At 45.6% G+C, this 16400-nt stretch overlaps 2 protein-coding genes across 4 annotated transcripts in view; both read right to left on the reverse strand.

Moving 5' to 3' along the window:
* The window catches only part of GALNT10 (polypeptide N-acetylgalactosaminyltransferase 10), a 271077-nt gene that overhangs the window by 161959 nt on the left and 92718 nt on the right, over positions 1 to 16400 (reverse strand). The window lies entirely within an intron of this gene.
* Positions 3146 to 14559, reverse strand: SAP30L (SAP30 like). Of its 2 annotated transcripts, none has more exons than XM_075766178.1 (4): positions 14014 to 14559; positions 11980 to 12102; positions 10194 to 10292; positions 3146 to 8266 (listed from the first exon to the last, which is right to left on the reverse strand). In XM_075766178.1, the coding sequence occupies exons 1-4, from the start codon at positions 14197 to 14199 to the stop codon at positions 8201 to 8203; spliced, it is 474 nt and encodes a 157-aa protein (XP_075622293.1). In that variant the 5' UTR covers positions 14200 to 14559; the 3' UTR covers positions 3146 to 8200. The 2 variants fall into 2 exon arrangements, with proteins under 2 accessions (XP_075622293.1, XP_075622292.1); XM_075766177.1 differs by having other exon boundaries at positions 3146 to 8234; positions 14014 to 14556.

Raw genomic sequence — 16400 nt, forward strand, 5'->3', positions numbered from 1 at the left:
AGCTGGCGAAAACCCAGACACCAAACTGAGCTACGAACAAGTTGCCCCCAGGGCCAGTGGATGCAACCCACCACCTCCCCTTTTCTGAAGACAGACTTGCCCACCCAGGCGCCAAGACTAGGGAGAGACACAGGCAATGCTCACACACCTCTTGCACTCAGATCCTCATCTCTGCTTTGCGACCACAAGCTGGGTTAGTGAGCTGGCTAATGCGGTGCCCATCACCGTGCTCTCTGGACCCTTGGCATTCCTGACGTGGTAGAAGCAGCAGAGCCATCTCAGCCACCTGACACTTCCCTCTTCCCCTGTCTAGCAGCCTCTGCTCTTCCCTACACACACCTTGGTGCTCCCTGCTGAGGATGCTGCAGCAATCACTGAGTGCTTCCTACAACACGTAAAGGGAGCGGATCTTGGAGAAAGTTCCAAAACCAATTAAGTAAAAGCACATCAGGGGGCTTTGAGGTACTTAGGGAAGAAGCCAACACTGCCTGCAAGGATAAGAGATGTGAAATCAGCTCTAGCTCCTGGCAAAGTGCGATTGAGTGCTGGCAGAGCCATGCAGTCAGTCCTTACTGGATACAGGGCAAATATAAAAAAAAAAAGGAAAAAAGAAAAGCAAGCCCTAAGGCTCTCCCCTGCGCACTCAGCTTGCTCAAACACATCTCTCAAACATAAAACCATTAAATCCACATTCGCATTTTTCCCCAGTCCTCTGCACTGCCCTTTCTGCTGGGGAGCAAAGAACCGAAGCCTGGTTTCCATCAACATTGCGAGGAGGCCATAGGACAGCTCACGCAGAGAATCGGACGTGTTCAATTTCAATGTCTAACCAGGAAAAAAAAACCCCAAATCTCAAACAAACCATTTTTATGATCTTCACATCCCACTACAGCATAATCCCGCTTCCGGTATCTGACAAGTACAGCCAGCTCCTTCTGAGGAGGCATCTTCGGGACAGGAGAATGGCTCCGGTCCCCCCCGCCGGCTGCCCAGCCCTGGGCTCAGAGGTGCAGCTGCAGAGCACCCACCTCCGGGTTACTGAGCAAACACTGCCCTCGCACGGCAGCAGGGAGCCCAGAAAGGTACGTGCAGGTTTAGGCCCATCAGATCAACCTGCTGGTTGCTTAGCTTCTCAGCGTGAATACGTTAAAAAGGCTTCGCAGATTCCTCCTTGGTTTTGAGCTTGAAATCCTCTGTGTCTTTCTTGGCAGGGAGCAAATACGAGATTAAGCAACATTATTCATTAGCCTACACAAATAACAGACTAACTGGCAGAGTTTATTTGTATCACCAGAGGGTCCATTATCCCCTCTCATGCTAAAGACGGCACCTGCACAACAGGTTGCTGCTTACAGCTGTCCTCCTTCGACCCTTCTGCCTTTCCTCCCTGGCCAGGACACCTCACTGTGCTGGCAGAAGAGCCCACATTTGCCAATTTGGAAACACAAATGACATGGCTTTTGCCCTTCCACTGGGGTATACTGCCCTTGTCCTCACCTGAGGACTTTTCCCTGGTATCTCCTAAAAAAGCTTGACAACACACAGGTCATGCCCTGTGAAGTGATCCACCCTTGCTCCTTGTTTTGTGGTGCCCACCTGTGTCACCTCTGGTCCTGCCTTCAACTGAGAGCTCCCCGAGACAGGGACAACACTCTTGTAGCATGGCAGCACATTGCCTCGCACAAAAAGATCCCCAGTTCATTGCAAAGGCCTCCAGACATGTCCACAAATGCAGGCACTACGGATATTGGGATCTGTTTCTGATGCATCAGCTCAGTCTTTAGCTAAGAGAATATTAGACTCAAACATAACTACTGATCGCTGATGGTTTCTCACAGCAGAGTAAAGCACCAACGCAACTTGATTCGCTTCTCTAAGGTCTCTTCGCTGCAGTCCCCTACTGAAAGCTAATTCCCTGGGGTGTAGGACAGGGGGGACCAATGCCTCCCACATACATCACTGGCAGTATCAATAGGCACGTTCTGCACGGCTGGAAGTCACCGTACAGCGGCAACAAAGCTGCCACCCTCCTCCCAGAGGGCATTTTAGCCCTTGCCATGAATGGAACAATGAGGAAGAGACAGGTCAGTTGGCTGTAGGACAGCACCAAGGAATAAGGATACAGATGTTGTGGGCTTGTTTCGGAGAGAATTATCTGTGCAAATCTTTACTGCGCATCAACAGTGTAATTTAATTTGACAGTGATAAATTCAGGTCATGTATTTTGAGTCTAAAACTCTCAACATCCTATCATCCTCCTCTGTGAGAGCCCAAGTGTCTGAAAAGTTAGACTACCACCTCTTTCCTGGGTAAAAATCAAGGCTAAAGCATGCCTCAGACAGTGCCAGCAGAGCCTTAGGAAACGCCATGACAGGGTTCAGGAGAACAAGCATTCAAGCCCCAGTTTCTGGCATCACTCACTCCAGCAAAAAAAAGTGCGCCGTCTTTGCCTAGAAGGCTGACGGTCAGAAGGAAGAGCAATGTGGGAAAAAGAAATGAAACTAAGTGCTACGTGGAAAAGGATCTTGCAGCTTAACTGATTGAACATTGGGATGCTGCATGTCAGCATTGCTCCGGGGTAGCACCTACCTGGTCAGCTTGGCAGGCAGATTCGACTCCAGGCAATGGGAGCTAGAATTCATGCACGAAACGTAGCCAAGGGTGTACTTGAGAAGGAAGCAGCAGCACAGGGTTGAACTAGACATAAAGAAGATTCATTAGGAAACATGAATCAAATGAGATGCTGCACTTGACTGTTTATGATGCGGGGGAATATCCCCGTCACAGCAAAGTCCAACACTCCCCAAAATGCAGGGTTATGTGGCTCTCCAACAACCTCCGTCTTTCTTGTGAGTCATCTTTTTCTTGCATTCGAAAGACTCCATGATTTGCATCCATGCAACCCACACAGGTTTGTCACAAAATATCCCATCACCTGAACTTTCTACTGCAGGCTTGACATATCCTAGTCAGCAGTGCCATCCTCCCCTCCGTGTCTGCAATGTTTTGGGCCCTGGGGAGGTGGGTGGGAAATGACAGTGAATCGGACAAGCCTGGCACAAAACATCCACATAAAGCAAAACTCCACGGGCTCTGGAGCCAAAAGCACTAAGGGCAGAAAGGGAAACAGAAGGGAATGTAGGCCTTGCTGCTAGATAGATCATTTATTAAAGTGAAATTCAGCATTTTATCTTTGTCAGACAGTACAGAGTTAAAGTCTCATACACAGTGGAAGCAGGACATTGCCTACACCTCAGAGAGATGAGTTCTACAGTTTTTGCTATAAGTTACTAAGTTGCTTTAACAATACACAGCTATATTACACAGTTAAAAATACAAGGTGTCCAAAACATTTGGCATAAGATCAGCACAACACATGGAGGCCAGAAACAGAAGAGGGAACAGAGTTTTTCTCTCCCAGTAAGCCTGCTAAAAGACTCCAAGCCATTCTGCAAGTTACCTGCTATTCGCTTCCCCTGCACTCTAGCTGTGGAGCTAGGACAGGAGGAAACTCAGCCCTGCTTGGGCTCAGCTAAGTAAGAGGCTCCTGGAGCCTGCTGACGTACAGGATGGCCTGCAGAGTTGCTTGCAAGGGAAGTTCAGGTTTAAGGCAGGAGCCCCCCTCCCCTCTCCCCACACCTTCTTCAACCATTTAATTCATTCCAAACAGATGTGTTCACAGGCAAGTCAAAAACATGAGACCAGGGATAGCTGTGAAAAGTGCAAGGAGTATCTTACATCGTAACGGTTCATTTGCACTTTGAAAGTGGAAAATGAAAACTTCCTAACTTGATAAGCTAGAGATGGCTAAAGGGCATCAGTGACAAGAGGAGTGAGGCATCAATAACATTCCTTCACCTTTGGGACTCTTCAGTCAATACTCCGGGCAGTACAAGGACTCCTTTTGTACAGGAGGCTAGCTTGGATTACCCACTCTTTTAAACTGTAGAGGCAAAGTGACTCTAGTGCTCCTGGGAAGTATAACGATCTGTGAATTTAAATAAACAGTCCCCCAGCAGACCATTTCTCTCCCCTTCAACTGCAGTTACTGCTGAAGATCTCCCATTGGTATTTACATTTGGCTCAACCAAAAGACGTAAAGTGCACAGCTCCCCCCTTCTTCCCCTCTCATAAAACATCCATTACAAGAGCTAACGCAGAACAAATCTTCCTCCACGCTGCTAACGGTGGAAGTGTGTTTTGTTCGGTCTCTCTGTGGGCCATGTCCTGTTTCATCTTCTCTGTGCCACCATGACCTGCTTGAAAACTCGCTCTTACTGCGGATTATTTTGGCTCTTGATTTCAAAGCCTCTCTGAAGCCAGCTTGCACTTAAGACTAACTTTAAATGCCAGACTTGATATGTTTTGGTCAAGTCTTGCACTCCAGGCTATCTAGTGGTTTACAGCCACATTTCTAAGGAAAAGTGGGACACTGGAGTACTGGGGACAAGTGGTACAAATCTGCCCACTCTGCTTTTCTCAGGCTGAGCATCTAAAGTGCCTGGCAAAAAAAAAAATTAGCTTTTAATGCAATTGTTTACTTCAAGTCGATATACAGTATTCTTTGAGATGCAGAAATTTTTTTAAAAAACCAACAACCTGCATTCTAACACAGCCTCCTTGGATATATTTGCACTTTTCAGCCATCAGATTGCCACTGACTCAAGTCTTCACATGCTTCTAACTCACTTCAGCTGAGCTCAAGCCAGTAACTACCAGCAATGATTTCTTCTTCTTCCCTTAAAGTGAGCAGAGGGTCGGCATACAGGATGAAATTAACCCCAGAAGAGATGTTTCTGCATTATTTGGATTTCATACTAATGGCTTTGGATCTATTCAGAAGTCTAATGAAGTTAATGCAACTCTTCAATGAGAATTGAATTAGGCTATGTAATTGAATTAGGCTATATAATGGCTGGAGGGCTACAAAGATGATTCCTCTGCCCCAGGGTGAATGTCACCTATGCAGGCTTGTAAGAAATAAGCTTCCACTATTATAAATGGAAGATGACTTCTGTCATCCTCCATGCCCCCAAGGCTTGTGCTCCATGGTTCAAAGCTAGACAGAATTTAAGGCCCATCTGTGAAAAGCAAAATGTAAAAGGAAAAGAAAAAATCTTATCATACCAGCCAAAGCGATTTGGGTCTTCCACCTTTCCAACAAGTCCCATCTAAAAGTGCTGAGAAAACGTCCCACCTCATGGCTTCACAAGTGTGAGGTTCAAACACATTTACTTTGAAGTTTAAAACAAAAAGTTGGAAAGTCTTTTTTAATTGGCATGCAGCATAAGGAATCAAATACACAGAATGGTATTATACAGAACGACAATTGCATTGTTGCGTTTTCTGGTTATTAGACACTAAATGCTTTTCAAGAATCACAGGCACCCTGAACATGGATATTGCTACTGAATTGACATGTGATTTCAGTTTATAGCATGGGAGCCATAAAGTGGCTAACCCTTCCAACAAGACATCGGCTTTCTTTTGCTCAAGGCGTTTTGCTCTAGCTAAGTTGAGAACAAGGTAATAAGGCATTTGCAAGGGTTTACAAGGCCATGGGGTCCGACAACCAAAGATTCCTCTGTTTCTTTGGTGTCTTGCCTCCAAGCTTTCCACCTTATAAACAACTGCTAATGGCTGGTAAACATCTCTTTATCATCACACTTCACTAAGAATTTTTTTCAAAAAAGTATAATTGCTTTAAGAGTGAAACCAACAAGGATCACATTTCACATCAATTGACTATTTTCAGGAAAAAAAAAAAAAAAAGAAAAAAAAAAGTTTCCTGGATACCACCTCTACACAAAAGCATCCCAGTGAATACACCTGAACAGATGGAACCTGCCACCATATTTCCTTGAAAAGAATCATTTTGCTGCTGGCTGCTAAAACACCCCAACAGATTTATTTACTCTTTGAAATAAAACAAAACAAAATACAACAACAAAAAAGTAAACCCCAAACAAACTACATTTTTACAGTTTTGGTCTAGAAGTTACAATGAGGCATTACCCTCTCAGAAACTCATTTTTCCTTGGTAATATCCTCTGATTACATGAGTACTTTGAAGATTAACATGCAGTCAGAGAACATACCCCGTTAGCTATTTGTCCTGAATGAGAGAAGCCAGATCATGTTGACTGATGTGGGAATTACTCCATCCTTTCAATAAGGAAAGGACCAGTGTAATTAGGAAATTTTTAAACATTCATGAAATACCAATGCAAGACATTCTCTCCTCATTCCTTGAACCTTCCTCTTGTCTGATGTTCTTAAAATCCATACCGAATCGAACAAGGAATGCTGAAACAATCACACTCCCCAAAACTTCACAAATGGGACGTGTACCATAACAGAGTATTTCTGCCTATGACACAGGACTTAGACATGTTGAAGTTTGTTGACCATGTTTTTGGAGTACTAGCAAACACTTCAGAGCTGATGTGAACAGCTTGCTTTAAATTGTGACTTGATTTTTAAAGAGACCCTGGGAGAGCTTCAACAAGAGCTTCTCTGTGAACCCTTCACGCCTTACGAAGCATGATGCAGTACTAAGCTGGGATTGTGATCTGTGTGTTTAGCTCTTCAACAAAGCTTCATCCAGTTTTGGAGTATTAAAACCTGCCATTGACAAAATACTAGCCAAAGTTTTCTACTGTTCAGTTCGTTGATTAAGGCTTGTCGAGAATATACTCTCTATGTGGAGTCTTGGCATCTTGTAACAGAATGGAGACATTGGTTAGGACAGCAAAGAAACAGAGTGGTGCTTTAAATCATGAGATCCCCTTGAATAGAATTTGAGGTCACTGGAGAACAGTCAGTCATGACCAACACTTTTATAAGCTCTTTTTGCCAAAATAACCACTATGCTATTTGTAAGGACACCTTGGCTTTAAATAACAAAATCAGAGTGATCTCCTCCTACAGTGCCCAGTTAAAGAGCACCAGCATGCCACCCTCCACTCACACAGCTCTTACAAAAGCACACATAATGCTCACAAAAGGCAAGTGCTTCGATACTTTTTGCCCATTGCAAAGACAGATGAAAAGCATCAAGCTCCAGTCAGTTCACCACCCCGGTTATGGTGCTACACCCACCAGCATAAGTCTGCTTTATACTAAACAGAGAGTGCCGAGCCCACACAGCAGTTTTGCGACACCTGCTAAAGACTAGCTTCAGTATAAAATTCATATCATTTGTGATTGATACCTGATCTGACACAGAGATAAGAGACTGATGTCTTAAGCCATTGTTTCACCTACCGTCACTGAGCCTTGAATACAAGGGAAATACCATAAGTCAATTAAACAAGCATTTCTACCAACACGATCAAACCCAGCAAATAAGCTGTATTTGCCTTAATACCATATTCTGAGGAAACGCAGAAGTTTTTAAATGCTTACAGACAATTAATTAGTGAGTTCTTAAATCAAAGGAATTAGAAAAAGAGATTGCAGAGTTGTTTGGCATTCATGTTGGAAGGGGGCAGGAGGAAAAATGGTGAAAAAAGAAAAATCAATTTCAGACTAGTCAAGTAGTGTTCACTGTAGTATATTTGGTGAGCTGGAGCATCCGTAGAAGTTTGGGACTTGAAGCACTGAATCAAAGCAAGACAGAGCATGTGTAGGTGGGGAGCAAGCTTCAGACAAACTTCTGACCCATGGACCTCAATAATGAATTTTATCTCTGCCACTATTCCAGTCCTGTGCCAAGAAAAACTGCATGGTGGTTTGTGATGCAGCCTGAATTCAGTGAAAAAAATCCATTTGTGATCTGAATTGCACTGAGATGCAGATTTCCAGAAACGGTTTAAAACACCAAGTTGACGAACTCCACAGTCCTACAGGTTTACGTGGTTTCCCCATCATCCTCATTTCTTTATTCCAATGCGACTTTGAAATGAGGGGAAGAAGTCTTCAGAAACATGCAGGGTGCATGTTTTCAAACACTCCTGATAAGAATGTCTGTATTTTTTTCTGTCATCCAGACTTACTGCATTTAAAAAAAAATTTACAACATACTTCAACAGTTTTTATATACCTAAAATGCACAATACCATCTGTTCCTTCAAGGTCTCTCTTACTCCAAGTCTTGTTAATCTTCATTCTAGTTGCTTGCTACCTTCTGATTTCTGGTCCAGCCTGCTCTTGTTGTTCTTCACCATATAGATGAAATACGCAAGCGTCTCTTTCTCATTCACAGGAATATTCCTGAAGTGACGACTGACAGTCTAGAAGGACAACATGTAAAGAGACAGAAATTCTGAAATTAAAAAGTAGAAATAATCAGAACAGGGTTTCTCTTCACTTTCCAAAAAAGATTTTATGGTCACTAAATGTAATATTCTTTTAGTCAAACATGCACTGATTCAAACTGTCAAAGTCCTCATTTACGTCTCTCTCTCTTTACATCTGGAATGTGTATATGAACATAGCATAGCCTTGCTATATCAGCAGTATTTGCAGCCAACCTACAAGTGGAATTTGGAAACCAGAATGTCCTCCTGCCAAAGCAGCATAGCCTCTCCTAAGCGGCATTTCACGCTGAGATTATTTGGAGAGCAAGTTTTCCCGGCATCTCAGTATTTTAAAGGAGAGTGTCAGAAATACTGAAACATTTTGCTATGTGAACCAGACGTAGCAAAGTCCAAAGGAAAACACACTGGATAAGTTTTCACTGGAAGGAACACCAGAAGATTTGCAATGGGAGGGTCAGGATTTGGTTAGGGCTGCTCCTCTCTGACACTAGCATAAGCCTTGAACCATTAGCTGCTTTTTCCTCAGAAAAGGAATGTAGAAAACACGATGGAGCTGGATGAGATCCGCTTCTCATATGCAAGAAGCTCTTTTTTGGTACCCAACATGGCTCCAGAACTGGATGTTGATGCAGGTTGAGCAATAAGTCACTCCAAGAAGATTTATGGAAGTTTGAGTTTTCCTTACGGTGGGGTAGCAGCAGGAGTCTAAGAGCCTCAGGCAGCAGTGATTCAAGCATGGGAGCTGGACGAGGATCCAGCGTAGGGTCAAAGCTGCTCAGACTTCACAGGAAATCTGGGAAGTGTGTGATAACTTTAAGTTAGGCTCCCTTTATTTTCCACTTGCACAGTAGTTTGGGTTTTTTTCTTTTTTTTTTTTTCCTCCTGGGCACATTCATGGTAAATTGCCTAAGCAAGTGGTCCTTCATGGCAGGAGGTAGCTGAGAGACTATGAACTGGTTAGTTAGAACATGACAAATAGGAACTACTAATGAGGACATACACCCACCCTGCTTTGTTCACCTTACTCCTACATGCACTACACGCTCTTTATATTCTGTATATGCATTCCCTAGTTGACTTTGAAAGAGAGCAAGACAGTGTCTTGCTGTGTTTTTTGGTCTGCTGACTGTTGTTCTTTAAAGCAAAAGCAAAACAGAGAGTTTTGGGCAGCCAGTTGTGAAAGTCTCGGCTTACAAAACCAATCTCATTACCATTCAGTAACTGCTACAGTTTTTTCAAGTTTAGAGAAGACTTTCCCACAGAATGCCTTCAGATCAAGTCAGGAAAGAGAGCAGAGCAGATGCACACGAGGCACAACTAGCCCTAATAATAAAGAGTTACAGAGAGTTCTTTCTTATCAAGTACCCCATATGGTGAGAAAGCAGCAGTAGAGGCTCTTAAGGAAAGGGCCTTTTATTGACTTAACACTGAATCATAAGACATCCAGGACAAGGGAGGGAAATAAGGAATCTGAAGTCATGGTCAGTGATTTTGCCTTTCATAAGAAGCAATTCCAACCAGTTCAAGTGCCTGTAAGGAAAGAAATCTAACAGGGGCACTTAAGGTGACTAGTAGTGTGTAAGTCTGAGTTTCAGTACAACAGCCATCTTCAGCCACTGGAAGCTAGGTTCTGATTCTGCTCCCTAAAGGTAACGGATTGTGACCATGAGCAAGGAGGGAAAGGAAGTAGAGAAAAGCGAGTTACTAAAACATGCTTTCAAGGCCAGCTTCCATGTATTCCATGGCTTTCTCAGGTGAAAGAAAACACACAATTTTTTTGTTGGCGTCATCCCTTGAAATGTTTGCAGAGCATACAGCACACACTAGCGAGAGAGTCACTACAGGTATTAGTGTCCAAGAAATGTGCACTTCAGCAGAGGACATAAAAAGTTTTTTAATAACAGAGATGATACTACCTCTGTCATCACTTACTTCTGCTAACTGAGCCTTGTTGAGTCCAGGCCTAGTCTGCAACTTATAATGTCTCTTGTAACGTCGCAGAGTATTCACTTGGAGCTGGAACAAGTCAACCTGGAAGTGATGGAGAGAAGAGGGGATGAGTGCTACCTTTAGCTTCTATTAGGCAGAAATGTAGAGTTATCTAAAAATAACAATTTCTTCCTCAACAGGACTGCTCCTTGCCTGCATTCAGAACCACATCGACTTGTCTTACTGACAAATCTAAGTATATTTTATATTTGTTAATGCTAAAGGACCAAAATAGCCTCAGGGAAATACAAAATTTTGTTCTGGTTCACATGCTGTCAACAGAATTGCTGGCCAATTTCTGCTCTCAATTACACCTCTGCAACCTCCAAGCAAAGGGGAACCTTTTGTTCCCAGAAGGTTTAAAAAGCTCACACATGAAATACCAATTTAGCAGGCACTGAACAAATGGCTTGTGACATAAAACAGAGTACAGAGACAGAGAAGAAATGAAATTCAAATACTTCAAGGGGAAGCGCACTGTTTAAAAGCAAGGGTGGTGGTGGGAGAGGTTACAGGAAGGAAGATGAAGATCATGTGGAAAATGCCATGTTTCAAAGACAAAAGGAATCTCTGCTGAAAACCAAGAGGAAAACGACATTAAAACTGACACACTGCAGAGTTGCCTGTTCAGTTAGGTGATGTGCATCCCTCAGTTTTTAACCATCAAATACCCTGCATGCTCTACAGCTCTAACACTGTTAGATGCCAGCTGGGTCTTCACCAATCATCCTGGCAACTAACTTAGAGCCCGTATGGGAAAGTTTTGACAGAGAACAAAATGGAATGGAAACACAAACAGCTACAACAAAAGGTCTAACATCCTTAAAACAAACGAACAAAAAACTTGCTACTCTTTCAACACCTCCACACAGGAGGTGTGCGGACACAGCTTTGCAGTCAAGACACAGCTTTGCAGTCAAAACGATTCTTGGTGCCTTTTTTCCAGAAATAAAATACTTTTTGCCAATACGTGTGGCATTTCCAGCAGAGGGCTCTGCTGACGTGGCCAGAGCTCAGCTCCTCCACGAACATCACCTCTGCACAACTTTTTGCAGTGTCAACAGTACCAGAAACATCATCAAAGCAAATACAGAACACAATGGCACAGACAAGAGATTATTCTAGAGTTTTGTAACACAGAAAAACCAAAACAAAACCACAAAACAGGCCCATTTCCTGAATATAAAAAGATGTTATGAATTATTTGAAGGTCGTTTTAAATAATACCAAAATACTAAATATACCAAGATCTGGAGAAGCTTAACATCCCTGGATATCACATGCCCAGAGACAGAGAGACTGACCTATTGGATTCTCTAGTGTATTTGCAAAACGATGCATGCTAGGTAAGAAAGAACTGTATCGGGGCCTCAGTCACCACTGCAAATAACTTATTTTTACCTTTAAAAAAAGAATTAGTATCAAATACTGTTTTAACAGCTCTCTGTTTGGAAGCAGCACGTACATGAAGCTCTGCGGTTACCTTATCATACCTCTTTTCATAGAAAACTTTACCTAGGGAAATAATTCATACAGGAATGAAGAAGAAAATGAGGACATTACATATCAGAAAAAAAGTCTTTCTGGAAAAGGAGAATAACTCCACAGCAGTTTCAGTGGAGTTGCAATTTAAAATGTAAATATTTCCTGATACATGAAAACATCCAAGTCAAAATTCAACATGCTCAAAACTGGTAAATCATCCTACACCCACTTGGCACCCACTAACCTCCGGGACATCCGTTTCGTGCTCAGGAGAGTCACCTCCATCATCACTTGTCTTCCTCTTTCTTTTGTTTCGGACACTTTGAATGAAGTTCTTATGAAAATCACAAATATACAGATGTCTCACCTAAGAATCAGAAGTGGTGAAGAAGCAATCAGAACAGGTACTGTAGAAACAGCATTCAACAGCAGCTGCTTAGACACCAGTATTAGAGCATGCATCCCTCATGACTGGCATGACATTAAGGAATTTCTAATCTTAAACTCCAGGACTGATATCGTACTCTTGAGTTAGAGATAATTTACATTACAAAGACTAAAGGCAAGGAAAAGGAAGGACTCAAGAGCTCCAGCTGAACCTGAGACTCTGCAGATAATATATATATTTTTTATGGTTGCAATCACATGTCAGAAAAAAATAGGTAATTGTCTGGGGGAAGTGCATTTGCTTCGGGACTTACTTCCAGGTAACTATCGAGAAAAACATCATTCTGTTCCGCTCTTGTGAGTTTTCTGGTTTAAATACAGTACATGAGATTATTAATGCAAGTATTTCAATATGTAGATCAAGCAAAAGTTGGCTAATTACCTCAATTAAAACAAGCAAACCAAAAGCAAAAATCTCTTTCCTATAGGTCTGCCATGGAACCCCCTTTTCAACATATCTTATCTCACTAGAACTAGCATGTATACAACAAAGGACCACAAATGATCAGAATTATTTGATACCTGTAAGGCAAAAATGTCTTCAGGTGACACAGGCATCCTACATTTGAAATGACTTTATGCAGCCCGCTTCATACCTTCCCTTCATTTTGAGTTCATTAGTCTGATTTCCTCTTTCTATTTCTAAAGCCTTACATCTGTCAACAAAGAATCATCTCTAAAATGAAAGAAATGACTATACCACCAGACAAATCTGCTGAGGACTACAACCAGGAGAAATACGCTGTTTTTTAATAAGACTGTATTTCAAATTGAGTCACTCTCTTCCTGTGATATGATGTATTTTGGGAAAGGAACCTAACCAACCGGGGAAGCTGCCAAACAGACTGACTCAAAACATCACCTTTTTTTTTTTGGTTTGTTTCTAATGGTTTTAATCTTCAAAGATGAGGCAAGAACAGCACGCAGAGCAGAATTTCATTAACCAAGTCACTTCTGAGAAATTCCTTCTGTAATCTTGGCGGGCTACTCTGGTCTACCTATTTCTCTACTCGGCAAACGACCGGTTTCTCTCTTGAGCTGACAGCTGTCACTTAACGTCATTGAGCGGTCAGCAGCAAATTGAGCTGTTTAGTGCTGACCAGCGAACAAGCGCACGAGTGCTCCGTTTAAGGGGCCGCACAGCTCACCTTTCGAGTTAGGTGCAATAGTTCATTTTTAACAATCTGCTTCGCTAGAACACGAATTCTTACCAATTAAAAAAATAACGTCAGTGACACCTAACTGAAACAGCAACCCATATTGTTGATTTAACCTAGCAGCATCAGCGGTTTTCAAAAGGAAACTGAAATTAAAATAGCACTATTGCCTCCGAAGCAAAGACGGCTCCGCTCCTTTGCTCCCCCTGAACATCAGCTGCTCCCCACCGCATGAGAGCTTTCCTCCCAAACACGGTTTTTAGTGCTGCTTCATTAACCCTCACGAGATAATCAGTGCCACGAGGAAAAGCCGCATCTTTACCCAGGCATGTTCTTCTCTTACCCTGGCGCAGTAACACCGAAAATGGGAAACCGCGATCCGGAGGAGCCGAGTTTGCAACACAAAGCATCGCTCTTCGCACCCCCCTCTCCCCGCAGCTCTGGGGGTTAAGCGAACTCCCCAAGGCAACCGCAAAGCTCGACTCCCCGGGGGGGGGATAAGCAACTTTCCGCCGCCCGCGGCGCAGGGAGCGCGGCCTCCCCGGGCAGGGACCGCAGTGCGGTGGCCGGGCTGGGGACGGCAAGGCGCGCCCGGCCGGCGCCTCGGGGAGGGGGGGGGTGGTGGTGGGTGGGCTCGGAGGCGGCGGGCAGGACCAGCGGAGGCCGCAACTCACACTTTTGTCGATGTCCAGCTTCAGCTTCTTCTGCGAGATGCTCTTCTGGATCCTCTTGCTGAAGGACGCGTTGCCGGCGGGGCGCACGCAGCGGTCCCCGTCGTCGATGAGGCAGCAGCTCTGGCCGTAAAAGGGGGCGGCGGGAGGCCCATCCCGGCTGTCCTCCTCGGTGCTGAAACCATTCATCGCCCACCTGCCCGCCCCTCACCCCGCCCGGGGAGCCGAGAACCGGGGAAACAGCCGCCGTGGCCACCGCCGCCGGGCCGCCCCGCGCTCTCGGGGGGACCCCGCCGCCCGGCGCCCCCCGCGGGGGCCCCCCACTCTCGCAGGGGCCCCCTTAAGGGGGGACCCCCCTCAGCGCCGGCGGAAGGGGCCGCGCCGCCGGGAGGGCCGCCCGCCGCCGCCCCTCAGCGGTGACCGCGGAGGCCGGGCCGGGCCCCCCAAGCGCCGCCGCCCGCGGGGGAGCCGGGACCCCGCACGCACCACACACACACACACATACACACACACACTCACACACACACAAAACCGCCTCCCCGGCAGCGGAAGTCCCTCCCCCTCGCTTACAGCCGGGGCGCTAGTTGGACGGACGGGGAGAGGGGCGGGGAGCGCTGCCGTCGCTCCGCTCGCCTATTGGTGGGAGGCGCTGCCAGTCTGTGGCCACAGCCCGGCCCCGGCTAGTCTCCGCGTTCGCACGGCAGCCGGAAGGTCGCCGGGAGAGAGGCGCGCGAGCGCGGGGGGGCCGCGCGCCGTTGCCAGGGCACCGCAGTGCCCCCCCCCCCCTTCCCCCCGGGCACTGACAGGGAGCGGAGAGTCCCGCGGTCCCCTCAGCCGCCCCGGCGGGCCGCCGCTGTCTTCCTGCGAGAAGGGCTGAGCAAACTCGGCCTCTCCCTTCGCCCCGGGCGCTGCTGGAGCGGGTGCTCGGCCTTGTCCCTCGGGGAGGAGGCGGAAAGCGTCCCCGGCCTCGCCAGCCTTGGGGCTAGCTCTGCTCCCCCGGGACCGGCGCAGGGAAACACACGCCTCCCGCCGCGGCACTCGCCCGCCTCAGCCGCTGGAGCACGGGCTTTAACCCGGGTTTCTCCAAGCGACCGAAGCTGAACCGGCATCGCTCTGATAACAGCGCGAAAGACAAGCGAAGGGCCGGGCTGAACCGGCAGCTCTCGCCCAGGCCCTTGTACATAACTCGTGTCGACATGTTCCACAAGTGCCTCTTCTTGGCTACACCACCACCCGGGGCTCCTGCCATCGTGCAGTGAGGGGTTCCTGGTTGAATACTATTCAAAATGATGGATTTTTTTTACTAATTACAAGGCAGGGATAGTCCCAGGTCCAATCTGACTGAAAGCTTTGCATTTCTTTCATCTTTAGGGGGAAAAAAAAAAAAAAGTAAAATGGGAGAGGGATGGAAAGACTTTCCTACTGATCTGTACAGAAAAGATGTTACTTCTGGAAATGCCATCACCTCTGTAATACCAGACAGCATATGCTATTGTCAAAGGTGTGTGGGCAGCTGTAAATGGAAAATGATTTCATCTTCCTCAAGAAAAGACTTTGCACAAACAGAAAAAAGGTTCTATAGACTAAAATTACTTCAAAGTCTGAAATCTCACACGTGGAACAATGTGTGTTAGCACGGGATGAACTCTGCTGAATCCCACACGATGCCCTCGCAGGAAGGAGACTCCTCAGATCAGCCTGCTCCACCGTAACACTGACACAGGCGTCTTCCAGCCTGTTCTGCCTGCTCCCCGCAAGACATCTGGGAAACACTAAAATACGTGTTTTCCAGGCAGTCCTTGCAATACCAAACATGTCTCAGAGTAATTCTGGAGGGCAGGGACTTAATGCTCTTCCTCAATAGTTCTGCCTCTTGTCTTAGTTTATTGCCGGTGCACTCAGGCAATTAGTAATTCCTGTTTGTCCGTGTGACTACTAGAGAACCACAGTGCACTCCCTGGGGACGCTGCTCCCAGAAGGCAGCCACTCCGATGGGAAAGTGGTGGAAACAAATTACTTTACCCACAGAACATCAAGCAGTTAGTAAAGAAGGAAGAGATTTAAAAAAGCAAGATGTTACTGCTTATAAAAGCCCCTGGCCAGATTGCCTGGGATCTGCCTGCCTGAAGTAATATTCTCCTGGCAAAAAACATACTAATATTCCCTTCTTTTGGGGAAAGTGAAAACACCGGAAGGCTGACAGTGATCTCAGAGCTCCCTACAGCAAGCTTTCTAGGTTTATCCTAACATTACAAATAAAAATCAAATGGCAGGCTGAGGAAATCTTGCAGAAGGACATTGGGGAAGCTGAAAGCACAGGGACAGATCATAATAGCAACAAGCAAGTACATAAATGGGAACATGATCATAACAGGTAGGACTTCCTCCTG

Source organism: Balearica regulorum, chromosome 14 (genome assembly GCF_011004875.1).
Source record: "Balearica regulorum gibbericeps isolate bBalReg1 chromosome 14, bBalReg1.pri, whole genome shotgun sequence".
Classification (NCBI taxonomy): Eukaryota; Metazoa; Chordata; class Aves; order Gruiformes; family Gruidae; genus Balearica; species Balearica regulorum.